We start from the raw sequence: 25,747 nt of genomic DNA, 5'->3' as shown, positions 1-25,747 counted from the left end.
ATAAAGAGGGAGGAGAGAGAGGAGAGATGCACACACACACACACACACAAAGGCTTCCTGCAGGACTTGTCAGGGGTACAGATTGAGTGCCAAAGCAGAAGCCAAGACACCCTGGGAAGAGTTAAGGCAAACTGTCCAGTCCACAGACAGACTACATCCTGATAGGAGAAAGCCATCCTTAATCACAACACAATACAAACCACTCAACCTCTACTATCTCTGTGTGTGTGTGTGTGTGTGTGTGTGTGTGTGTGTGTGTGTGTGTGTGTGTGTGTGTGTGTGTGTGTGTGTGTGTGTGTGTGTGTGTGTGTGTGTGTGTGTGTGTGTCCATGCGTGCGTGCGTGTGTGGGGACAGTGATCCCCTCCACCCTCTGTCCTGTCCCACCACTCACCCTTTCTGTCTGACCTCCCACCCATAAATCTGATCTCCGCTCTGCCTCTCTTTCCCTGCTCTACATCTCGCCCTCTCTCTCTTACAGCCAAAGGCGCACCAAAAGGTTCTATAAATTAGCCCGAAGTACCTTCTGCTAATCTAATCATTTATGAAACTAAGTGTGCTCCCCACCCGCTCTTTATATTCCTCAGCCCCGTCCCGTCCTCCAGACATTCCTCTGTGTTCCCCTGGTGCAGCCGTTTGGCACCACACTCAGTTTCCCAGACATCTAGCTGCAGCTCTGCCAATCAGAACAGAGAGTATATGATATGAGAGACCCCAGCCCTAGCTGGCTGGAATTCACTAGGCATGGATCTGAAATGGCACCCTATCCCCTATACAGTGCACTACTATATGGGCCCTGGTCACAAGTAGTGCACTAAATTGGCAATAGGGTATCATTTTGGAGGTGACCCATATGAGCCTTTAGGATGGCCACATTAATCTCCCTTTTACATGAACCTACTAAATCACTAGGTATATGCCCCCAGTATAATATGGCTTACATACTTAATAGTCTATCGTCACATTGGTAAATAATATACTGTATCATACAAATTAGGCAATCCTTTAATAAATGACACCAAATATTGAACTGATAACCCTGGAATTGAACATCATTCCCATAGTATTATGGTTCTTCATTTAGCCATAGGTTAGCTTGGTAAAGAGGAGTAGCTCAACACAATCTGGCCGTAATGACCATATACTCTTATAAACTTCACCCGACACAGCCACCCCTCGGCGCCTGGTTCCTCTCTAGGTTTCTTCCTAGGACCCTGGCTTTCCAGGGAGTTTCTCCTAGCCACTGTGCTTGCTCTTTGAGTATCCAGACCTATGGATCAGGCTGAGAGAATACTCCTCTCCTTTCAGTGGAAAAAGCAGGTCAGGGATGGAGCTTCTCATTCAGTTCAGTATGTAGACCAGGCCAGGAACTGCATCTGTCTGTCACGCAGGCTATTTTCTGGCACGACAGCATGACGCAGAAAATGAGTGTGTGCTGGGTGTGTGTGCTGTGAGCGTGTCAGCATTACAGTATTGTCATACACAAAGGTTCTACCATCTTCCACTGCGGCCCCCCACAGGAATCTCTATAACATGTTAACATGTGTGCTTATGAATCTGTGTGGGTGTGTTCAGCATGACAGCAACATGCCCCAGAACATCTTCCCTTACATACTGAATGAGTGGACTCTGGGACGGGGTTTGAATTACAATCCTGACTGACATCGTTCCTGCAGGAAATTCCTTTTACGAGGCGGCAGTGAGATGCTTTATGACCCAAGGACAAGTGCACTCTCTCTCTCTCTCTCTCTCTCTCTCTCTCTCTCTCTCTCTCTCTCTCTCTCTCTCTCTCTCTCTCTCTCTCTCTCTCTCTCTCTCTCTCTCTCTCTCTCTCTCTCTCTCTCTCTCTCTCTCCCTCTCCCTCTCCCTCTCCCTCTCCCTCCTCATACTAACTGTATGTATGAAAATGTAGCTTATTAAGGACCACCTTATAGCTACTGCATTTGACAGTATCTGGTGTTTGGGAACTCTCCTGGACGTCCCGTTTTGATGACTGGCCTTGCCTCAACATGCCGAACCCAAGCATCCATGTGAACTAAACTTTCTCCCAAATCAACATTGTCAGTCACACACAAGTCTTAATTATGACTGTACATACATGGTAGTACATACTTCGGACAAGGAGTCATAACCTTGTCATAACCTATGACAACTAGCGTCTGTAGTTTTTCCTGAAAGGGTCATCTGGTGAGGAGGAAAAACTCCTGGCCTTACCTACAGGACATAGTATACCGTACGCATATTTTCCATGGGTACCGTGTCAGTGTGAGTAACAGGACTAGCCTGGAACTGGGGTCTCAGAGCAGAGTAATAAATACCTTGTCAGCAGTTTATAACTGCAGCACACAGAGTACAGGTCTGGTACGGTACAACAGTACAGCAGTATAGCTGGGGGAAAGACAGCCAAGCACTTATCTTCTCTCCCTTATTTCCAGATAACAATTTCCAGAGAGCGCGCAAACTGGGTGCTGCGTGGCACTAGCTTAAAAAAAGGATCAGAAAGCAATGCTCTTGGGCCATTTACGAATCTGTTTCTGCTGACCAGTTGAATTCCTCCTCCTGCCCTACCTCTTTCTCTCTTCTCCTCCTCCTGCCCTACCTCTTTCTCTCTTCTCCTCCTCCTGCCCTACCTCCTTCTCTCTTCTCCTCCTGCCCTACCTCTTTCTCTCTTCTCCTCCTCCTGCCCTACCTCTTTCTCTCTTCTCCTCCTCCTGCCCTACCTCTTTCTCTCTTCTCCTCCTCCTGCCCTACCTCTTTCTCTCTTCTCCTCCTCCTGCCCTACCTCCTTCTCTCTTCTCCTCCTGCCCTACCTCTTTCTCTCTTCTCCTCCTGACCTACATCTTTCTCTCTTCTCCTGCCTTACCTCTTTCTCTCTTCTCCTCCTCCTGCCCTACCTCTTTCTCTCTTCTCCTCCTGCCCTACCTCTTTCTCTCTTCTCCTCCTGCCCTACCTCTTTCTCTCTTCTCCTCCTCCTGCCCTACCTCTTTCTCTCTTCTCCTCCTGCCCTACCTCTTTCTCTCTTCTCCTCCTGACCTACATCTTTCTCTCTTCTCCTCCTGCCCTACCGCTTTCTCTCTTCTCCTCCTGACCTAGCTCTTTCTCTCTTCTCCTGCCCTACCTCTTTCTCTCTTCTCCTCCTGCCCTACCTCTTTCTCTCTTCTGCTCCTGCCCTAGCTCTTTCTCTCTTCTCCTGCCTTACCTCTTTATCTCTTCTCCTCCTGCCCTAGCTCTTTCTCTCTTCTCCTCCTGACCTAACTCTTTCTCTCTTCTCCTGCCTTACCTCTTTCTCTCTTCTCCTCCTGCCCTACCTCTTTCTCTCTCTCTCACTCTCCTTTTCCTCTTTCTTTCTTAACCAGTTATATATTAATCTGTACTTAAACTAAAGAGACTGATGTCATGTATCCTAGGGCAGCTACAGGCTACATGGAAAAACACTAACAGGTGCTGTTATTCAGTTGTCATTGTCTGTATTCCCCAGACTGTGGCTGCATACAAAAGGTGTGTGTGTGTGTGTGTGCCTGTGTGACTTTGTGTGTGTGTGGATGCATGTGCGTGTGCGTGCATGCACATGGTGGTTTAGAGCAAGAATGTGCAAGTCCGGGTCTGTGCTCGGCCATGTGATGATGTTATTTGGAAAGACTGAGTCAAACAGCCAAACACATGACAAGAGAATGGATGTGATCGGGGAGAGAATGGGGATGTGATCGGGGAGAGAACGGATGTGATCGGGGAGAGAACGGATGTGATCGGGGAGAGAACGGATGTGATCGAGGAGAGAACAGAGAACGGATGTGATCGGGGAGAGAACGGATGTTATCGGGGAGAGAAGGGATGTGATCGAGGAGAGAACGGATGTTATCGGGGAGAGAACGGATGTGATCGGGGAGAGAACGGATGTGATCGGGGAGAGAACGGATGTTATCGGGGAGAGAACGGATGTGATCGGGGAGAGAACGGATGTTATCGGGGAGAGAATGGATGTGATCGGGGAGAGAAGGGATGTTATCGGGGAGAGAACGGATGTTATTGGGGAGAGAACGGATGTTATCGGGGAGAGAAGGGATGTGATCGAGGAGAGAACGGATGTTATCGGGGAGAGAACGGATGTGATCGGGGAGAGAACGGATGTGATCGGGGAGAGAAGGGATGTGATCGGGGAGAGAAGGGATGTTATCGGGGAGAGAACGGATGTTATCGGGGAGAGAACGGATGCGACGGGGAGAAAACGGATGTGATCGGGGAGAGAAGGGATGTGATCGGGGAGAGAACGGATGTTATCGGGGAGAGAACGGATGCGACGGGGAGAAAACGGATGTGATCGGGGAGAGAACGGATGTTATCGGGGAGAGAACGGATGTGATCGGGGAGAGAATGGATGTGACGGGGAGAGAACGGATGTTATCGGGGAGAGAAGGGATGTGATCGAGGAGAGAAGGGATGTGATCGGGGAGAGAACGGATGTTATCGGGGAGAGAACGGATGTTATCGGGGAGAGAACGGATGTGACGGGGAGAGAACGGATGTGATCGGGGAGAGAACGGATGTTATCGGGGAGAGAACGGATGTGATCGGGGAGAGAATGGATGTGACGGGGAGAGAACGAATGTTATCGGGGAGAGAAGGGATGTGATCGGGGAGAGAAGGGATGTGATCGGGGAGAGAACGGATGTTATCGGGGAGAGAACGGATGTTATCGGGGAGAGAAGGGATGTGATCGGGGAGAGAAAGGATGTGACGGGGAGAGAATGGATGTTATCGGGGAGAGAACGGATGTGATCGGGGAGAGAACGGATGTGACGGGGAGAGAATGGATGTGACGGGGAGAGAATGGATGTTATCGGGGAGAGAACGGATGTGATCGGGGAGAGAACGGATGTGATCGGGGAGAGAAGGGGTGTGATCGGGGAGAGAATGGATGTGACGGGGAGAGAACGGATGTTTTACATACAATGACGAAAGCGCAGCGCTGATCTAACAAAAAGCATCCTGCATTCTGTTACTAATGAATTTAGTTATTGATGTGTCCTCCACTTAATCCACCAGGCTTATTACAGCTGAGAGGAGAAGACAACCTTCTCCTGGTTGGCCCTGGGCCGAGCCTCAGTCGGAACGATTAAAGACATTATTACAGCTGAGAGGAGAAGACAACCTTCTCCTGGTTGGCCCTGGGCCGAGCCTCAGCCGGAACTATTAAAGACATTATTACAGCTGAGAGGAGAAGACAACCTTCTCCTGGTTGGCCCTGGGCCGAGCCTCAGTCGGAACTATTAAAGACATTATTACAGCTGAGAGGAGAAGACAACCTTCTCCTGGTTGGCCCTGGGCCGAGCCTCAGCCGGAACTATTAAAGACATTATTACAGCTGAGAGGAGAAGACAACCTTCTCCTGGTTGGCCCTGGGCCGAGCCTCAGTCGGAACTATTAAAAACATTATTACAGCTGAGAGGAGAAGACAACTTTCTCCTGGTTGGCCCTGGGCCGAGCCTCAGTCGGAACTATTAAAGACATTATTACAGCTGAGAGGAGAAGACAACCTTCTCCTGGTTGGCCCTGGGCCGAGCCTCAGTCGGAACTATTAAAGACATTATTACAGCTGAGAGGAGAAGACAACCTTCTCCTGGTTGGCCCTGGGCCGAGCCTCAGTCGGAACTATTAAAGACATTATTATTACTGAGAGGAGAAGACAACCTTCTCCTGGTTGGCCCTGGGCCGAGCCTCAGCCGGAACTATTAAAGACATTATTATTACTGAGAGGAGAAGACAACCTTCTCCTGGTTGGCCCTGGGCCGAGCCTCAGTCGGAACTATTAAAGACATTATTACAGCTGAGAGGAGAAGACAACCTTCTCCTGGTTGGCCCTGGGCCGAGCCTCAGTCGGAACTATTAAAGACATTATTACAGCTGAGAGGAGAAGACAACCTTCTCCTGGTTGGCCCTGGGCCGAGCCTCAGTCGGAACGATTAAAGACATTATTACAGCTGAGAGGAGAAGACAACCTTCTCCTGGTTGGCCCTGGGCCGAGCCTCAGTCGGAACTATTAAAAACATTATTACAGCTGAGAGGAGAAGACAACTTTCTCCTGGTTGGCCCTGGGCCGAGCCTCAGTCGGAACTATTAAAGACATTATTACAGCTGAGAGGAGAAGACAACCTTCTCCTGGTTGGCCCTGGGCCGAGCCTCAGTCGGAACGATTAAAGACATTATTACAGCTGAGAGGAGAAGACAACCTTCTCCTGGTTGGCCCTGGGCCGAGCCTCAGTCGGAACTATTAAAGACATTATTACAGCTGAGAGGAGAAGACAACCTTCTCCTGGTTGGCCCTGGGCCGAGCCTCAGCCGGAACTATTAAAGACATTATTATTACTGAGAGGTAGGCGGGCGGGTGGCAGTCAGTGACATACACAGACGGGAGGATTTAAGAAGAACGAGAAGAAACAAATTAGACAATTATTCATTCTAGACTAAAAGACGGAGAAGAGAATAGAAGAGAGGCCTCTGGCTAAACGCTCTGTCTGTCTGTCAAGTTCAATACTGAACAACAGTATGAGCCATGATGATCAGAAACATACACAGACTGGCCGCTAGGACGCCCTCACAACTATTCCACTTGATCCGGCATGAGCAAACCAAAACATACACACGCATACACAAAGATAAGGTTAAATGAACGAGGTGAAAAGTTTTGAACAGTGGGCCATTTTCGCACTCAGTGACCCACACAGAGACATAATGAATTTGATTAAAGAGAGACACCAGGTCGATCAAAATGTCAAACTAAGCTTACCGAAGTAGTCTGCCTTTGGCTGGGCGTCCATCTCCTTCTCCAGACGCTTGGTCAGGGCTTCTAATTTGATCTCGGCGGCAGACGGCCCCTGCTCCGGCTGAACATGGAGAGTCTGGCTGGGCAGTTTGAGAGCTCTGGGGGTGCTGGGGGCTTCAGACTGGGGTTGGGATTGGAGTTGGCATGCCTCACCACCAGAGGACAGCTGGCTGTCTAGGCCAGAGGGCACATCCACCCCCATGGCCACTTGCCTGCCCTGCGCCTGGCCTACACCTTGACCCTGGCCAAAGCTTCTAGAGACACTGATTCCAGAGGGAGAGGCAGAGGCAGGGAAGTAAGCTCCAGCTGTGGCTTTGGGCTGGGCTGCCTCAGTTGGGGGTGCAGGTGGGGCTGGGACAGCCACTTGAGCAGGGGTGGGGCTGGGGGTGAAAGCCACAGGACTCTGAGAGAGCCCGTTCTGGTCTAGATTTCCATGGTTGGCTGTTGATCTTGGGCTCATAGAGGATGCTGCTGAGTAAGGGCCTGTTGGCGGTGTAACAGGGGCAAGTTGGGGAGACAGCTGCTGGTACAGGTCAGCTCCACCAGTGAAGGCACTCAGAGGGAGCGGTGCTAACAGGTCTGGGTTCCCCAAGCTCCGCATCCAGTCTGCTGCAGCCCCAGCATCAGCCACCGTGGGGGGTCTCTGCTGCACTAGTAGGGTGGCAGCCTTGCTCTGGTGCAGTCTAGTGGGGCTCGGAGACTGTAGGCTGTCGGAGAAGGAGGGATATGGTGAGTGGTGTGGGGGCTGCTGAGATGGGCTAAACATAAGGCCTGATGATCCACCAGGGCTGGAGGATCCTGAGGAGGCCTGGCCACCCCTGGAGGAGTAGGAGGCCGAAGTGCCCGAGGGACTGGCAGGGTGACCAGAAGCAAGTGTGTGTGTGTTCCCAGGGCTGATGGGACTCAAGGCGTGGTGGTAAGAATGCGGCTCAAAACGCTCCTTGTTATCGTAATTGTTTCCGTAGCCGTATGACTGTTGACTGGGTGAATGGTGTTTCAGAGCGTCATTGGGCGCGTACTGACTCGCGCCACTGGCGGTGCCTGGCATAGGGCCAGAGAGTATGGGAGGCTTGGCTGCAGCTTCTCCTGCCTGTCTGTAGCTATTGATAGGCGGCCTGTCTTTGGTGTAAAACGTGTTGTCTGCCGCTCTGTTTTGACCCCCGTTCATTCTCACTACCAAATTGTTTTTGGCAATTTCCTCTTGCTGTTTCTGTATGTGGATTTTTGTCATTTTGGAGGCAAAAACTCTCCTGGTTTCTTCAAAGTCGGAGTTGTTCCGTGCATCCTTCTTCATTCGGAACAACCCGTCCCTAGATGCCTCATACATATTGAGGTCTTCTAAAAACTTACTTGCCTCAAGATCCAAATCGTCGTATTTATCCATCTTGAAATGAATTACAAAATGTGTATAAACTATGATCTGATGTAAGGTTCGAGCCACAACTTTCACAAAAAAACGTTCTGTCCAATTTTTTTTTAAGTAGGCTAGCCAATAAAAACAACGTTAAACACAGTAAACAATTGAAACGAAAATATTAAATACAAACCCTCGTTACTCCCAAAGTAAAATATTACCGCAGTCTACTGTCCAGTCCAGGCAGCGGAGAGAGAGCACTGTCACGCGGTATTCTGACGTGGAGATCCCAACCCGAAGTTAAAGTACAGTTTCTCCCGTAATGTGTCAGCTATCCCGCGGAAGCAATTATGCCTAGGCCTACTCCGGAATGGACAAAGATCCGAATAATAGCGAGAAGAAGCTCCGTCCTTTCCTCCGTGAGCCAGCTGACTCTGCTCGCAACAGGATACTGTCTGGTTATAAAGTCAGATCAGATAGCCTACGACCCAGCCTGCACCCCCTTTCCGAACTTCACTATGGCGCTCACAGCCGAAGCCTCCATTCAAAAACGTTGTTTGCAACTTTGTAGCGAGTGAATAGGTTCCAAACTTTTCCTGCAAGTTGCTGAACAAATTCCACCTTGGTCCTCTCACAACGCCAACTAAGCTCGCCTATAATTAAACGGTTATTACAAGTGCGTAGGCATAACACTGAACTAAAGCAAACCTCTTGATCCGAGGGTGGATAGTGTGGAGTCGACCGTGGGATTAGGGTGCGCTGTTTGATTTTAAAGGCGCAGTGTTCACTTCATTCTGGGGTAGATTTTTTCATGATATCCGGACCCCCAGATAACTCAAGGCACATAGCATAACAACCATTCACCTTTAGGCTATGTTCTTTTTTATCACACATTGTTTATTGATAAGTTTACTTTATACCCACAATCTCTTTGGCTACCTTGTTGGTGCAGGACCAACTGAATTCAAGTTAATTATGAATCAACAGTGTAATAGCTAAGGAATCATGTAGGGCTACAAAGTGTGATTTGCAATCTAAATTAGTATTATAGTCCCTATAAAAAAAATTGTCCACATATGGTTCATGTGGATTTATATGTTCAGATGACTCAAGTTCATATGATGTGCTGACAGATGCATATCGGCTGCTTTGACATGTTCACATACATGTTTTTAACAGATGTTATTGCGGGTGTTGCGAAATGCTTGTGTTTCTAGCTCCAACAGTAAAGGAATGGAATTAAGAAAATAGAAATATTTGGACGAGCAATGTCGGAGCGGCATAGACTAAAATACAGTAGAATATAATAAAATACAGTATATACATATGAGATGAGTAATGCAAAATATGTAAACATTACTAACTGTGTGTGGAAAAGGAGGGGGGGTTCTTTCTCAAACTGACAAGTTGGGATACATCTGTATTTTTCTGTGTCCTTGGTGGGGAGTTTAAGTACTGTGTATGAATCCCAATGTCTGTGGAGCCGAGCTGTATACATAGAAGCATGGAGACTGTGAGAGGGTGGTTGGCTGTCTCAAAAGAGAATGTTTATAAGGCACCGTCAGTAACCATCTGTACATTAATTAGGAAACAGTCACCACAAACAGCCATCCTCAAAAAGGAGCTGAGTACACTTGTTTATAACGTTCTCATGCAAATACCCACCAACAACAGACAGGCACTAGTTTGAGCTAATTAAGATTGTGATTGAAATCTTGTTGGAGAAAATCATGTTGTTTTACTGCTCGGATTAATCAGCTCTAACAATTAAAATATGGATATTTATTAAGGCAGAGCTCTCCCTTCCCAGCAAATGGTACAGTTTCTGGCAACAACCATTAGCGGTGCGTGGGTAAAATCACTGGGAAAGCCAAGCCATAATAGGTTGTTTGCTCTATAACCTGTTAGTTCATATGCCTTGACACCGTGAAATATACGCCTAAGGCCGAGACAATAAGAAGACACAATGGCAAAATAAATTCAACAACACATTTGTTTCATCACAAAACCAGAGAGCAACCTCTGTCCGGTGAAGTCCACAAAGCATATTGCATGTAACAAACAGTTACATGACCTACAGCATGGTCAAGCAAGTTAATGTTTCCCACATTTTCGGACCACTAAACAACTATTGATTTAGAACCACTGAGAGTTACTGCAGGTCCCAAAGAAAACAGGAGCTGCCTCCACTTTTCCAGCAACATTTTAACATCAACATTTCAACATCAAATCACCTATGTGTGTGTGTGTGTGTGTGTGTGTGTGTGTGTGTGTGTGTGTGTGTGTGTGCGTGCGTGCGTGCGTGCGTGCGTGCGTGCGTGCGTGCGTGTGTGTGTGTGTGTGTGCATTCGTGCAAGTAGAAAAAACATGTCGACTCACCCTACTTGTAGAAAAATGCCATCCTCCTCTCTTTCATGTTGACAAAATCGTCTATGACTCTGTCGTACAGTACACAGTTTTAGTTTTTGTTGTCCTAGACTACCTGGCTAAAATGCTTGCTCACTAGCCTAACTTCCTTTCATGGAGAACGAAAGGGCCAGCTAGTTAACATTAGCCTACTACATCTAGCTACATATTCAACTTCCATCCTCTCAGGCCAGGGGCACAATGTACGAATTTTTGGTTGGATCAGAATTACCGTTATAATCATTGGCCAGTATGGAGAAATAAGTAAAACCTCAAGTCCAAATCTCTATCTCCATCCATGGCTAATTTAGGAAAGGGACAATTTTATCTACAGTAGCTAGCTAGCCATCAGGACAACAACACAACGAGATACAACAATTTAAGTTGTTTCTGTCAATTACATTTTGCTCTCAATGTGATGTGATTGGTGTGAAGCCAAATCCAAACTGGCTTCACTTGACACTTCTTTTTGGTGCGCCAAGACCATTCACAGTTGAGCTCACTCAGTTTAGCGCAACTCTGATTGGCTCTTATTTTATGTCATACTATTTTTGACCAGACAGCATCAGATAGATGAGTTACACATACAGAGACAAAGGGGGACTGTTTCGGATGCTTTCTCCGGTGAGATACAGTACATTCAGCCTCTTGCGAATTTAAGGAAAATTATGAAACACAGAGAGACTCATTTGTTTTTTAGGAAACCTGGGTTCCCTTGGCTTTCATGAATACACGCCACTGGCAACAACAGAGATTGTCACGCCCTGACCGTAGAGATCTTTTATTCTCTATGTTTGGTTGGTCAGGGTGTGACTCGGGTGGGAAACTCTATGTTCTGTGTTTCTATGTTTTGGCCGGGTATGGTTCTCAATCAGGGACAGCTGTCTATCGTTGTCTCTGATTGGGAATCATACTTAGGCAGCCTTTTTTCCTGTTGTATTTGGTGGGTAGTTGTCTTTGTTAGTGGCCTGTATAGCCCTAGTAAGCTTCACGTTCATTTTTGTTGTTTCTTGTTTTGTTGGCGACATTTATAATAAAGAGAAATGTACGCTTACCACGCTGCACCTTGGTCCGATCATTTCGACGATCGTGACAGAGATGTTACGTTTTCATTTGGAAAAGATGAAATTAGCAATAGAACTGAGACCTAATTTCATAATGTATGTACAGTTAAAAACATGAAATTGGAATGTAAAAGAACTTGAGCCAACCTGCTCCAAGTGATGTGTTGCTATGGAGAGGTAAACAACAGAATAACTCTGGCTTAATGTGGTCCTTTACCCTTGAGCCAACCTGCTCCAAGGGATGTGTTGCTATGGAGAGGTAAACAACAGAATAACTGTGGCTTGATGTGGTCCTTTACCCTTGAGCCAACCTGCTCCAAGTGATGTGTTGCTATGGAGAGGTAAACAACAGAATAACTGTGGCTTAATGTGGTCCTTTACCATACATACCAATGCTTTAGCTTTATCATCAAAACAATTAAATATAACAAACAAACCTCCTTGGATTACCAAATTACCCGATTTAGTTCAGTCTCTGAGAGAATTAGCCAGCTCCTGTATGTTTTTAGCCTCGTACAACCACACTGATTTGGTGAGCTTATATATACAGTTTGCCAGATCAGTCTGGTTGTACCAGGCTAGTATGTTTTATCCCCTTCAAACAATTAAGCAGGCTGGAATCAGCCTAGTGAAATGGAGAATGCTTGTGTGACTAGCCCTCATACTCCACCCTTTAGTTTCCACCAAGTCAAGCTTGGGGCGGGGGAAACTTTCAAAACCATTAAAGACTATGTTAATGTATGCCTTCTGTAAGTCTTTGGAGAGGGCCTGCTGCTAGGTTTGTGGTCTTCCTCTGGTAGTTGAGTCACAGAGGAATATTGTTGCCTATTTAATGACTTACAGTAGCCATGGAAACAGCTGCGCTGATGAAGGTGTCAAATGTCTCGGGGGCTATTGCTAACACAATCAAATGTGTGTTCAGGGGAATTTCGGTCTGAACTGTGTCAATATACTGTATGATAACTGGGCAATGAAATGTATTTATGTGAGCATAAAGTAATACCTGACTTTTTTTTTAATCACTATTGACTATCACAAGCCTTCCTCTGAGACACTAGCTATGTCTCCATTAAATTATCTAGAGATTTTTTTGTCAACATTTAGAAAGTTTGCATAGAAAATAGATGCGACAATTGCCTGCTAGGGTGCTTTTCCATTTAACTATCTTGTGTGTCGATAAAAACAGCTGGACGTAATGACGTCATACCTAAAAAATGATCTTGCAAAAACCTATATTGTCGAATAAAAATGTAGTGGTTGAAGTGTTTCCATTGCCCATTTAGGCAAATTGCGCATTAATAAATTGCCACAGCCCATATGTCCTGACACCTGTTTCATGTCTAGGTAGCCCGCGAAAGTCAGCATGGATAGAATGCAATAAGTGACTATATTTGCCATATTCTAATGTCTCAATGGCCCGTGCCATTGTGAAACTTGCAAATCTGAAATAATTGGATTGTGAAACTTCCCGGCCAACCAGAAAAGCAAAGCGATTCAGGCAGTCTTGAAAGTCAGGACAATCCTTCTCCTGCAAAGCAAATGTGTTTAGCAAGCAGTAGACTAGGCATTTAGAATTGAATGTGGAGTTTATAGTTAGGCTACCTGACATCACGTGCCCCGCGTACCTTTAGAATTATTCGTCAATCATCATTTATTATAAAAACAACATTTTCATCGTCATTTGTTTAAAAGAAGTTATAAATAAATCCACCCGTCGAACGTATAAAACTGTTTTCGATCTTTAAATATTTATATATCTGCCGTTTCCATTAGATGGCGCAATGATTATTATATATTGTTTTTACAATACTTTTGTCGAATAAACCTGGGTCAATGGAAACCTGCCTAGTGTCTCTCTCCTCCACGAAGGCAGTGGGCAGGGAGCTCAAAACACCATGAGAAAACTGCTGAAGTTGGCTAGCAAGTGTGTCCATTTCACTACATTTGTGTGATATTCAGTGTGGATTCCAGGCTAGAACACTTGTGGATCCAGAGAGAGAATGTAACTGCGAAGGAGCAATAACAACACAGAGAGAAAGGGGAGGGAATCAGGTGGCTGATAACGATTCACAACCATCTCCCTCATATCCCACACAGCCCTGAGTCATGCCTCAGCAGTGTGAAACAAAACACACCACATGTGCCAAAAGAGAAACACTGATAGGACTGAATGAGAGTAGCTAGAATGTATCTTTCTCTCCTTCCCTATCTCTCTTTCCTTTCTCTCCATTTTGTTCTCTCTGATGACATCACCAGTAAAGAGAGTACTAGCCAGGTTGTGTTCTGTTATTTCACTTGTAACACCATGAGAATAAAACATGTTTGCACCTTCTCATAAAACAGCTATGGTGTCTGTCAACTAAAAAATAAATCAAGTACTCAGTTCAGCTTGAGTCATTTTCAACAAGAGGTCATAACTGTTTATAACTGCTGATTACTGCTAGTCTGGCTGACACCTAACTCAAAGTCTTCTTCACTTCAGTCTGGGAAGGCTCCATGATGTTGTAGGCAAGATGAGTCGATAATGAAGGGGGCTGTGCTTTTTTACTGATTGGCTCGCCTTTGTGTTTCTCACTCAAACACCCACAAGGGCAGCTACACACAGCCCACAAGCCCCACCCCATTTTCAATACAACTTTTGGATTTTCAAATCCAAACAATGAGAGTTTTCAACCCCTCAGGGGGAAAAAACTGTTTGAGAGAACCAATCAAAGCTCAAGCCAGCTTCTGCATTAACAACGGCTCCTGTCCTGTTCAGACCAGTGTGTCACAGCTCTCCCTCGCATCAGCCTGACAACATTACTGCAACATTAGGATAACACCTGCTTATTACTGCTCGAAACTGCACCATTTAGGGTATCTCAGCCAGTCATTATCAGCTAATAAGTATCCAACTTAAAATCGAGTGAAAACGCTTTCACCAAGCCAATTCCGTCAAATCAGCTGCAACTACTTCAAGGATTGTGGGGGAATTGTTTTCTAAAAGGGCCTTTGGTCCTTAGCTCATCCCTTAATTCCTGGTCATTTTTCTAACTTCCTGTTATTCTGTCTCTCCTGTGAGGAATTTCCTGTCCACCTGATGGTCAGAGATACACATGGAATGTCCAGGGGGTCTGCGTCAAAGGTCAGGGGCTCACTGAGGCAGAAAGGCTTCCTATAGTACACCGCTCAGCCTCTGCCATTCTTTAAAAGCAACCATCTTCCCCCTTCCCCTATATTAATCCGTCTCCCTTATTCCCTGTAATTTAAATGTTCCACCTGATCACATTTCACACTGTCTGACCGTGTCAAATCTAAAACAACAACATCAGAATAGAATGACAGACAGGCTTCTCCTTCTCTGAGCTGACCCAGAGTTTCAGACCATACATTATAAGGTCTGTTTATCAATTACATACATACAATGTCACCTTGAACATTCACACAGTAGAGGCCACAGTAGGAGACAAAAGGAGTAACATCAAAACAGGCATAAGGCTATACAATTCATATAAAAGGACCATAGAAGGTCAGGGTGGAACAAGAGATGGGTACTGACAGACTGATCTTGAGACTGGCACATCACATAGAGTCCGGTAATCAAATGACAACTTCCTGATTGCTCAGAACGCATGTCTAATCCTGCTGAAGGGAGCTGTCCATTTTGTGGTGGACCCTTTAAATTGCTACTGGAATAAAACATCCTGCCAGCAACATGATCTGAGTGACTCACTTAGAACCAGTAATGGGTCTAGTCAGTAGATGTTAGACAGAAAACTCTGTGCTCAGTCACTGGGGTATACATGACAGGGAAGGAGAGTCCCATTTACAAGCCATGAGGTGGCTCACTGATAGATGATGTTAATGACCGGTAATGAATGGGCTGTGGTAAGGGAAGACTGGATTCAAATATCTTGTGTCCTCTTCACTTCATGTACCTCTGTCCCATTCCTATGACCTCATCAATCCAACTCAGCCGCAACCTGTATCCAATGGCCAATACACTGATGACATCATCAGTCAGACCAGAATACCAGCTGTGATTCCAGACGCCAGTCAAATTCCTCTATGTTCTCGTAACACAGTTACAGACTGGAATCAACACCTTTCAGTCTGTTCTCTGGTCTGGCTGACTCACCCTGTCCTGAGTCCTGTCTTATCTGTCCCTGTCCCTGCTGCAGTCTGTCTCAACAACATACATGGAGTTCTGTGTGGTTATGGAATTAGTGTTCTGAATGGAACGTGATTGTGTTCCCACTGAGGCCAGAGGTCCTGGTTCTGGAATGTTCCTCAGCACTTCTGTTCAAACTGGAAGCCACTGATGGAGGCCAACATGAGTGGGACCTAATCACACCACAATATCAGCATGTATCAGTGGACTCTACGTGGCTTAACCCTCACTCACCTGTTGAATAGCTGGGGACAGATGTTAGAGATACACTGGAGCCATATCACCTCGTAACCATGCATGACCGTATATTAACAAGGTGACTTCAGATTGCAAAACAACTCTCTGCACTGGAGTAGGGTCTGGTGTCACCATGGTGACAAGGGGAAAGTGATACACATGTCATTCAGTCTGAAAACACTTCCAGTCTCAGTGTATGACTCCTGGTATCACATCTGACAGACGGATGTTTTATTGCACTCATCAGCTTTTCATGATGCTAGTTTCAGCACTCTGTTCTGTAGGCTCTATAGCACATACTATGTGAGCACAAACACCACACTTTCATCTTCAGCTTTATACATTTCATAAAAGATCAGACCAAATGCTAAATATATCATTTTATTCACAAAGATGTTTTTTTGTTGTTGTTTTTTTTACAAAAATGTCTGTTGATACTAGTTACTGTTTTAATTTACAAATAGTCTTTCATCCTTCCGTTCACATGATGTCCCCGCCTTCAAGTCTGTGAGTGGCTGTGGTCTTCTGATTGACATGACAGTCCACCAATCAGCATCCAGAGTTGAGTGGTCACTCCTCTATGAGGAAGTTGATGAGGGCGGTCCTAGGGAACAGAATGGCCTTCTTGATGGTCCGGTATCCTAGGAGATGCTGTCCCAGCTCGCTCCCCAGAACCAGTGCCCGTACCTGCTCCGTATCCTGGGCCACCTGTTGAGGCACCAACACCTTGTTGTTGATCTGAGAGGTGAAAGGGAGAGATGGAAGGAAGGAGAGAAAACCCAAAAGGTTAAGAGTACAAACCTGAATACTTTGACCTCCATCCCATAAAACACTCTACATCGCTAGTTAACATTGAGTGAGAGCAAACTTTGGTCCAGACATATTAAATAATGTACACTGACTGAGACAACTCTTAGTGGAGGCTGTGGCTGCATCGAAAGCGCTCGAATTACATCAGGGACTATAGAACATGCATATGCCTTTCCTCCACTCCTTTCAGTAAACTGTGTGTGTAACCTGAGCTGTCTAAAAACAACCAGCTTGTGGTGAAAATGGGCTGGGCAGTCAGATCCTCTACAGCCGAGTAGGAGGAACCTTTATTCCTCATTTCCAGTCTTTGTATGTTTGTGTATCAGTGTGTGTGTCTGTTTGGGTCAAGCCTAAGCTTTCTCCCAATTGTGAGTGTGTGTATTATGTGTGTGCGTATGGGATCTGTATATTTGTGTGTGTTAAGATATGCTCATAATTAGTCAGTGCATGTGTGTACTTTTGTGTGTGTGTGAGAGAGAGAGCAAAAGAGAGAGAGAGTGCGTGTTGGCCTGCTCTGTGGGCCTTACCCAGGCCTCAGTCTGTCAGAGTCCCAGTGAGATGGAGGTTAGCAGCGCTAGGCTGAGGAAACACACATCAAGGCCTCAGATTGTCAGAGTCCCAGTGAGATGGAGGTTAGCAGCGCTAGGCTGAGGAAACACACATCAAGGCCTCAGTCTGTCAGAGTCCCAGTGAGATGGAGGTTAGCAGCGCTAGGCTGAGGAAACACACATCAAGGCCTCAGATTGTCAGAGTCCCAGTGAGATGGAGGTTAGCAGCGCTAGGCTGAGGAAACACACATCAAGGCCTCAGATTGTCAGAGTCCCAGTGAGATGGAGGTTAGCAGCGCTAGGCTGAGGAAACACACATCAAGGCCTCAGATTGTCAGAGTCCCAGTGAGATGGAGGTTAGCAGCGCTAGGCTGAGGAAACACACATCAAGGCCTCAGATTGTCAGAGTCCCAGTGAGATGGAGGTTAGCAGCGCTAGGCTGAGGAAACACACATCAAGGCCTCAGATTGTCAGAGTCCCAGTGAGATGGAGGTTAGCAGCGCTAGGCTGAGGAAACACACATCAAGGCCTCAGATTGTCAGAGTCCCAGTGAGATGGAGGTTAGCAGCGCTAGGCTGAGGAAACACACATCAAGGCCTCAGATTGTCAGAGTCCCAGTGAGATGGAGGTTAGCAGCGCTAGGCTGAGGAAACACACATCAAGGCCTCAGTCTGTCAGAGTCCCAGTGAGATGGAGGTTAGCAGCGCTAGGCTGAGGAAACACACATCAAGGCCTCAGATTGTCAGAGTCCCAGTGAGATGGAGGTTAGCAGCGCTAGGCTGAGGAAACACACATCAAGGCCTCAGATTGTCAGAGTCCCAGTGAGATGGAGGTTAGCAGCGCTAGGCTGAGGAAACACACATCAAGGCCTCAGATTGTCAGAGTCCCAGTGAGATGGAGGTTAGCAGCGCTAGGCTGAGGAAACACACATCAAGGCCTCAGATTGTCAGAGTCCCAGTGAGATGGAGGTTAGCAGCGCTAGGCTGAGGAAACACACATCAAGGCCTCAGATTGTCAGAGTCCCAGTGAGATGGAGGTTAGCAGCGCTAGGCTGAGGAAACACACATCAAGGCCTCAGATTGTCAGAGTCCCAGTGAGATGGAGGTTAGCAGCGCTAGGCTGAGGAAACACACATCAAGGCCTCAGATTGTCAGAGTCCCAGTGAGATGGAGGTTAGCAGCGCTAGGCTGAGGAAACACACATCAAGGCCTCAGATTGTCAGAGTCCCAGTGAGATGGAGGTTAGCAGCGCTAGGCTGAGGAAACACACATCAAGGCCTCAGACCAGATCCCAACCAACACCAGCATCATCATACAGGTGCCAAAGGGTCAATGGGAGAAATAGTATATGTGTGCGTGTGTTACTCTGTCTGTGTGTGGGGGATGACCGTGGAAAGGTAAACGGTTGTGTGTCCTTAATGTGTGTTAATGTCTTTCCTTAATGAGTGTTTGAAAGGATTACAGCTCCCTCATGGGACAGGCCATAAGAGGAGGAAACCATCTACTTCAGATGAGCGCAGTCTTTAGCTGGCTATTATCCATTATCGGAGTCAATGTTTAGAGATGTGTGTGTGTGTGTGTGTGTGTGTGTGTGTGTGTGTGTGTGTGTGTGTGTGTGTGTGTGTGTGTGTGTGAGGACTTTGATTCCCCCCAGCAGGGATCTCTCAGAGACTGATCTTTGAACAGCTGACTCTGTGACCCCGCCCACCACAGCTGGACTGCCTGCTGATTGCCTAGGCACCCTGGGCTGCACGCACAGACACACACACACACACACACACACTTTCCCTCTCAAGCCATATGATCATAGGCTTTGTGTAAATTACAGACAGTGAGCACATGAATGGGGCTACGGCTGTTTTGGTTCAAGGGAGTGTGAGTGCCATTTTGAGTATACACAAGAGTATGTCTGTGAGTGTGTGGCATTTTCTTTCAGTCTGTATCATTTTCTGTAGGGGTGTGTGCCTTGGCATGTGTATGGGCATGTGTGTGTGAGTGAAAGGGGAGTGAGTGTGTGAGAGGTGTGTGTGTGTCAAATCAAAACATTGTTTAGTTGTTGCGTACACAGATCAGCAGATGTTAAAGCAGGTGCAGGGAAATGCTTGTGTTTCTAGCTCCAGCAGTGCAGTAAGTTTCTACAAACACACAAACAATCCCCCCCAACAAGAAGAAACAAGTCTGGAATATAAACACGTGGTGTGCATAGACAGTATGAACAATATACAGTGTATAAGTAGGAAGGTATGTTCAGCAGTAGTTATATGGATGAGATATGTTGAGAATACAGTATGTACTGATAAAGTAAGTCATCAACTAGCTTCATTTCTCAGCGATCAAAATAAATGATTTCAGAACAATACGATTTCAGAACAATAAACATTATATAAACATTATTTAAGTGACCACTGTTTAATGACTATGTACATAGGGCAGAAGTCTCTAAGGTGCAGGGTACAAATCTGTCATTCTTCCCGAGCAAGGCAGTTAACCCACTGGTCCCCGGGCACCGAAGACGTGGATGTCGATTAAGGAAGCCCCCCCCCCCCCCCCCTGCATCTCTCTGATTCAGAGGGGTTGGGTTAAATGCAGAAGACACATTTCAGTTGAAGGCCTTCAGTTGTACAACTGACTAGGTATGCCCCTTTCCCTTGAGTACCGGGTGGTAGTGTGCGTTTGACAGCCTCACCCGTACATCCAGCTCCAGGGGTCTCCAGGTACAGAGGGTCTGGGGTGGGCCAGGGCTGCTGCAGCACGTCTTCTCCGCGGTAGAGGAGAGGGCTCAGGGGGTTCCTCACCTGGCTCAGCCCTGAATGGAGGGGAAGACAACAAGTCACAAACTAGCAATCAACCAATTATATTTAATTTTTTATAGCCCTTTATAGTACTTTACAGACACTCAGCCTACACGCTCCAAGCGTCAGCCACTACATAACTTCACCACACTGACTGACCATCTCACCACTGTGATCTCTATGGTCATGCCTCATGTAATAGGGGACATTCATAACTTTTCAAAACTCTAGGAAAGCTGTCAAGAGCTCCCTACAGATTGAGGATTAACAACAGTCCTTCTGTTTGCCCACCCACCGCCTCCTTACACTAATGTGGGGGGATCCACAGGGGGCTTCCATGAAGGATATTAACTTACTCTAGTCCTTTCTGTCTATGAGGGAGAGATGAAGAGAGATAGAGAGAAAGTGAGCGGGCGAGAACCACACACACAGTTTATCTTGTCCATGTTCATCCCTCAAATTCCCTGACTGTGGCTATCAGCAAAAGGATGTTGCCTTTTCCTGCCTTTTCCCAAAAAGGCCCTACTCCCGATCCCAGCCCCCCGCTCCTTCCAGCCCCTACTCTCAGCCCCCTAGCCCCTACTCCCAGCCCCCTAGCTCCTACTCCCAGCCCCCTAGCTCCTACTCCCAGCCCCCTAGCTCCTACTCTCAGCCCCAAGTCCTTCTAGCTCCCAAGCTCCTACTCCCAGCACCCAGCCCAGATGTTCAGCCCCCTAGTACCAGCCCCTCAATAGAGGGCTTGTTTCTGTGTGTTTGACAATAGGGGGATGTTCTACTGGACAGTACAGGAGACACTTCCTCTTCCGGCTATTTTTATACCATCAGGTCACATGGGTCAGCCTTTGTCCTGACTCAGCATCAGCTACATTGTTCATGTGATAGGGCTGGGGATTCTCAGTTTGGGTCAGGGGATATTTGGTCACAATCACATTCTGGAGGAGATTCCTGTGAAATTATTGTGTACTGAACTCGTAGACCTTGACTTTGCATAGCTTTTCATGTCAATTTTGGTTCGTCAACTCAGATTCTTGAAGTATTCACATGGGTACACCACACACAAACAAATTATCTCAATGGACTCTGATGACATCACCAGGGCGTTGCAGAGCGTTGTGTGTGTTAGATAAGAGGCCCCATCAAGATGACACCCTGAGGTAACTTCCTGTTGGATTCTTTCCAAACCCACATCATCATTCGAGACGGTCCTCTCATCTCCTCTCCAGTCGGTCTCTGTTTCACTAGAAGTGTAGCAGACTATTAGTTTTCCCTCTCTGGAATGGGATCGTCATAGCAACACATCATGTGACACCACATGTGACACATCATTCATCTTTTGATACAAACAAATATCATTCATATTATTGTCCATTATTTATTTATTAATTCATTCATTCCCTCAATGTGTGTGCCCAGAGTTCGGAGGCCAGGTGTGGGTCCATGGGACACAGCGTGGACAGAGCCTTCTCAAACTCCACGCTGTGCTGCAGCATGCGAGACGACACGTTCTGAGAGGGACAGAGAAAGATGTCAGAGATCAGATTGAATGCACGCACACACACACACACACACACAATGACACGGTGTCCACTCACAGAGAGTGTGTTGGTGAGTCCCATGAGTCGAGAGATGGCTGCATTCAGGAGGAAGTCCTCTGTGAAGTGAACTGTAAACACAAGACAGGTTGGTCACAGTGGCATCCTAACCAGCCATACCGTCTCTCTCTCTCTTTCTGTGTGTGTCTCTCTCTCGCTCTCTGTGTGTCTCTCTCGCTCTCTCTTTCTCTCTCTCTCTCTGTGTGTGAGTGTGTCTCTATCTCTGTGTGTGAGTGTGTCTCCCTCTCTCTGTGTGAGTGTTTGTCTCCCTCTCTCTGTGTGAGTCTGTATGTCTGTATGTGTTTCTGTGTATGTGTCTCTATCTGTATGTGTGTGTCTCTGTGTGTCTGTGTGTGTGTCTCTCTCTCTCTCTGTGTGTCTCTCTTTCTCTGTGTCTGTGTGTGTGTTTTTCTCTCTTTGCGAGTGTGTGTGTCTCTCTCTCTCTGTGTGTCTGTGTGTGTATCTGTGTGTGTGTGTCTGTGTGTCTCTCTCTCTGGGTGTGTGTGTCTGTGTCTCTGTGTGTGTGTGTGTCTCTCTCTCTGTGTGTGTGTGTGTGTGTGTCTCTGTGTGTGTGTGTGAGTGTGTCTCTGTGTGTGTGTCTCTGTGTATGTGTGTGTGAGTGTGTCTCTCTGTGTGTGTGTGTGTCTCTGTGTGTGTGTGTGTGTGTGTGTCTCTCTCTGTGTGTGTGTGAGTGTGTGTGTGTGTGTGTGTGTGTGTGTGTGTGTGTGTGTGTCTCCCTCTCTGTGTGTGTGTGTCTCTGTGTGTGTGTGTGTGTGTCTCTCTGTGTGTGTGTGTGTGTGTGTGTGTGAGAGTGTGTGTGTGTGTGAGAGTGTGTGTGTGTCTCTCTGTGTGTGTGTGTGTGTGAGTGTGTCTCTGTGTGTGTGTGTGTGTGTGTCTCTGTGTGTGTGTGTGTGTGTGTCTGTGTATGTGTGTGTGTGTGTGTGTGTGTGTGTGTGTGTGTGTGTGTGTGTGTGTGTGTGTGTGTGTGTGTGTGTGTCTCTGTGTGTGTGTGTGAGTCTCGCTCTGTGTGTGTGTGCGTGTCTCTCTCTCTCTGTGTGTGTGTGCGTGTCTCTCTCTCTGTGTGTGCACGTGTGTCTCTTTGGAAAACAACAATAGGACCAGAGGATAAAATATTTTTCTCGATGTCATCACTATACATGGTTCTGATAACTGGTTGGCTCACACTGTGTTTAAAAACAAGAAGGCTGTGCATGTGAACATTCCACAGTTAAGTTAAGTCAAAGACAGAGGGTGGATCAAAGGATGGCAGTGGCTTTGGGGGGGGCTTAGGGTGGGTCGGGCCATACACACGCACACACGCGCAGGGCCCTTTAACAGCACGGACTCTGAAGGGCGAGAAGAGAATCAAACCCCACCGGCCACACTGAGGGAGTCGGAACAGAAGACGGCTATTTATAAAAGTGTGAACGCGTCACTATTGTATATCAAATCAATTTCCATTCTCTGCTCCTCACACCCGCTAGGCTACTCTGGGCTGTCAGACCTGAGAGTGGTCTCAGGTTACCATATAGATCCCAGGATGAAATGACAACAGCAGCTTCTCCTGTTATGCAACGCTGAGGCTAAAATGTATAGTATGGATGTAGCCTATAATTCCTCATGCAATACGATAAGGTGCTATAGCTAGCACAGTGTCAATCTTTTCTTATTTTTTATATTTATTTTTAGAGAAAAAAAATTCTCCCCTTTATTGTGCTATCCAATTGGTAGTTACAATCTTGTCTCATCGCTGCAACTCCCGTACGGACTCGGGAGAGGCGAAGGTCGATAGCTGTGCGTCCTCCGAAACACGACCCAACCAAGCCATACTGCTTCTTGACACAATCCCCACTTAACCCGGAAGCCAGCCGTACCAATGTGTCGGAGGAAACACCGTACACCTGGCGACCGTGTCAGCGTGCATTGCGCCTGGCCTGCCACAGGAGTCGCTAGAGCGCGATGGGACAAGCACATCCCTGCCAGCCAAACACTCCCCTAACCCGGACGACGTTGGGCCAATTGTGCACCAGCCCATGGGTCTCCCGGTCACGGCAGGCTGCGACAGAGCCTGGACTCCAACCAGAATCTCTAGCGGCACAGCAACACTGCTCTACTCGGGAGGCCTCCAGTGTCATATTCACACTTCAAGTGAAACCTGCAGCACTAATTGAACATTTGATGACAAGCTCCGCAGCGGGAACATAAGAGAGAGACTAATACTGGTATGACAAATACCCATTTCAGATGTCACACGTAAGAAGACCCGGATGATACAAATGTTCAATCCATTTACATATTGAGGTATAAGGTCCGAGCATGATAAGGCAGTTTCAGTCATCTAGTGACTGCAGTTAGTGACACCTACTGGCAAAGGCGAGTAGTACAGAACAAACAATAGAATAATGAAACCACGACTTCTCTTTGTTTAGGAACAGTTTAATTAAACTCCCCCACAACATACAGTAATTTGACTGCAAAATAAATAATGCTATGCCACACAGTCTATTGTTGGTTGGGTAGAGGTGGGGGTTGGGGTCACAGGGTGCGTGTAACTCACTCTTGACGTCCCCAGAAGATGTCCTGTTCAGGGGGAGCAGCGCAGAGGATGTCCTGTTCAGGGGGAGCAGCGTAGAGGATGTAAAGACGGACAGTGTTGAAGCCATACTTGCTGCACCACCTCCTGAGGGTCCAGGCCGATGTGTTTCGACTTGGACATCTTCTCCCATGTCACCTGTAGCCCGGCCTTACTACCCACCTGCACCGGCTCCTCACCTGACACAGAGGACAAGGCAATGGTTAGCACTGGACACCTCTATATATCTCCAGCAAACTGGCCGTTGTCTGAAATGGCACTCTATTACTACTTTTGTAGTGCACAATATAGGGTGCTATTTCGGATTTGCCTGCAGGTACATGTAAAAAGCAAATACTGACAGTAGAAGAAAAATAGTTTAAAAAAAAGCCTCCTGAGATAGACATGAATGACCTTTCAGTCAATTCCTTGATCAGTCTGTTTACTCAGGGCTAGAACTCATTTGTGCGCGTGTCCAGTGTGGAAGCCCGCAGAGAGTGATATAAAGCCTCACCTCCATGAACAGAGCCAGTGTTCGTGTTTACCCAGTTGCCATGCAACGGGAAGAGGAGGAGAAAAGCCACAAAAAAATCCAGAAAAACATTGAGGAAGAGAATGAAACATTTTAAAATATGTTTTTTAACCCTGTACCTCTCATCCGATCTACGAACATAGACAGGGCTCTAACTCCCCTGGCTTGGCTCCACAATGAGATAGGGTGCAGGCAAGGGTGCAGGCCAGGCAGCAGGCTGTTAGCCAGCCTGCCAGCTTAGTGGAGTCTGCCACTAGCACAGTCAGTGGAGTCAGCTCAGCTATCCCCATTGAGACTGTGTCTGTGCCTCGACCTAGGTTGGGAAAACTAAACATGGCGGTGTTCGCCTTAGCAATCTCACTGGAATAAAGACCTCCTCCATTCCTGCCATTATTGAAAGAGATCGTGATACCTCACATCTCAAAATAGGGCTACTTAATGTTAGATCCCTCACTTCCAAGGCAGTTATAGTCAACAAACTAATCACTGATCATAATCTTGATGTGATTAGCCTGACTGAAACATGGCTTAAGCCTGATGAATTTACTGTGTTAATGAGGCCTCACCTCCTGGTTACACTAGTGACCATATCCCCAGCACATCCCGCAAAGGCGGAGGTGTTGCTAACATTTCTGATAGCAAATTTCAATTTACCAAAAAAAAAAGACGTTTTCGTCTTTTGAGCTTCTAGTCATGAAATCTATGCAGCCTACTCAATCACTTTTTATAGCTACTGTTTACAGGCCTCCTGGGCCATATACAGCGTTCCTCACTTAGTTCCCTGAATTCCTATCGGACCTTGTAGTCATGGCAGATAATATTCACATTTTTGGTGACTTTAATATTCACATGGAAAAATCCACAGACCCACTC

The 25,747-nt window shown here is 46.8% G+C and overlaps 1 protein-coding gene, 1 long non-coding RNA gene and 1 pseudogene across 4 annotated transcripts in view; all 3 read right to left on the bottom strand.

Annotated features, from left to right (window-relative positions):
* The window catches only part of LOC120031232 (LIM domain-containing protein 1-like), a 36,314-nt gene extending 27,406 nt beyond the window's left edge, over positions 1–8,908 (bottom strand). Inside the window, exons 1-2 of one of the 3 annotated variants that reach the window (XM_038976894.1) lie at positions 8,366–8,908; positions 6,783–7,525 (exon numbers count right to left, since the gene is read on the bottom strand). In XM_038976894.1, the coding sequence (XP_038832822.1) occupies positions 6,783–7,419 (637 nt within the window). In that variant the 5' untranslated portion in view covers positions 7,420–7,525; positions 8,366–8,908. Of the gene's footprint in view, positions 1–6,782 lie in introns of all 3 variants that reach the window. The other 2 variants (XM_038976895.1, XM_038976893.1) reach the window with 2 other exon arrangements.
* Positions 8,909–16,397: 7,489 nt separating this feature from the next.
* On the bottom strand, positions 16,398–20,717 carry LOC120031030. Its single transcript, XR_005473702.1, has 2 exons — positions 20,073–20,717; positions 16,398–16,767 (listed from the first exon to the last, which is right to left on the bottom strand). It is a non-coding gene; the product is annotated as an uncharacterized LOC120031030 (long non-coding RNA).
* Positions 20,718–20,780: 63 nt separating this feature from the next.
* The window catches only part of LOC120030897, a 32,510-nt pseudogene continuing 27,543 nt past the window's right edge, over positions 20,781–25,747 (bottom strand).

The sequence above is a fragment of the Salvelinus namaycush genome, chromosome 37 (genome assembly GCF_016432855.1).
Source record: "Salvelinus namaycush isolate Seneca chromosome 37, SaNama_1.0, whole genome shotgun sequence".
Taxonomy (NCBI): domain Eukaryota; kingdom Metazoa; phylum Chordata; class Actinopteri; order Salmoniformes; family Salmonidae; genus Salvelinus; species Salvelinus namaycush.
The sequence above is the reverse complement of the archived record's forward strand: the minus strand, read 5'-3'. Positions and strand labels throughout refer to the sequence as shown.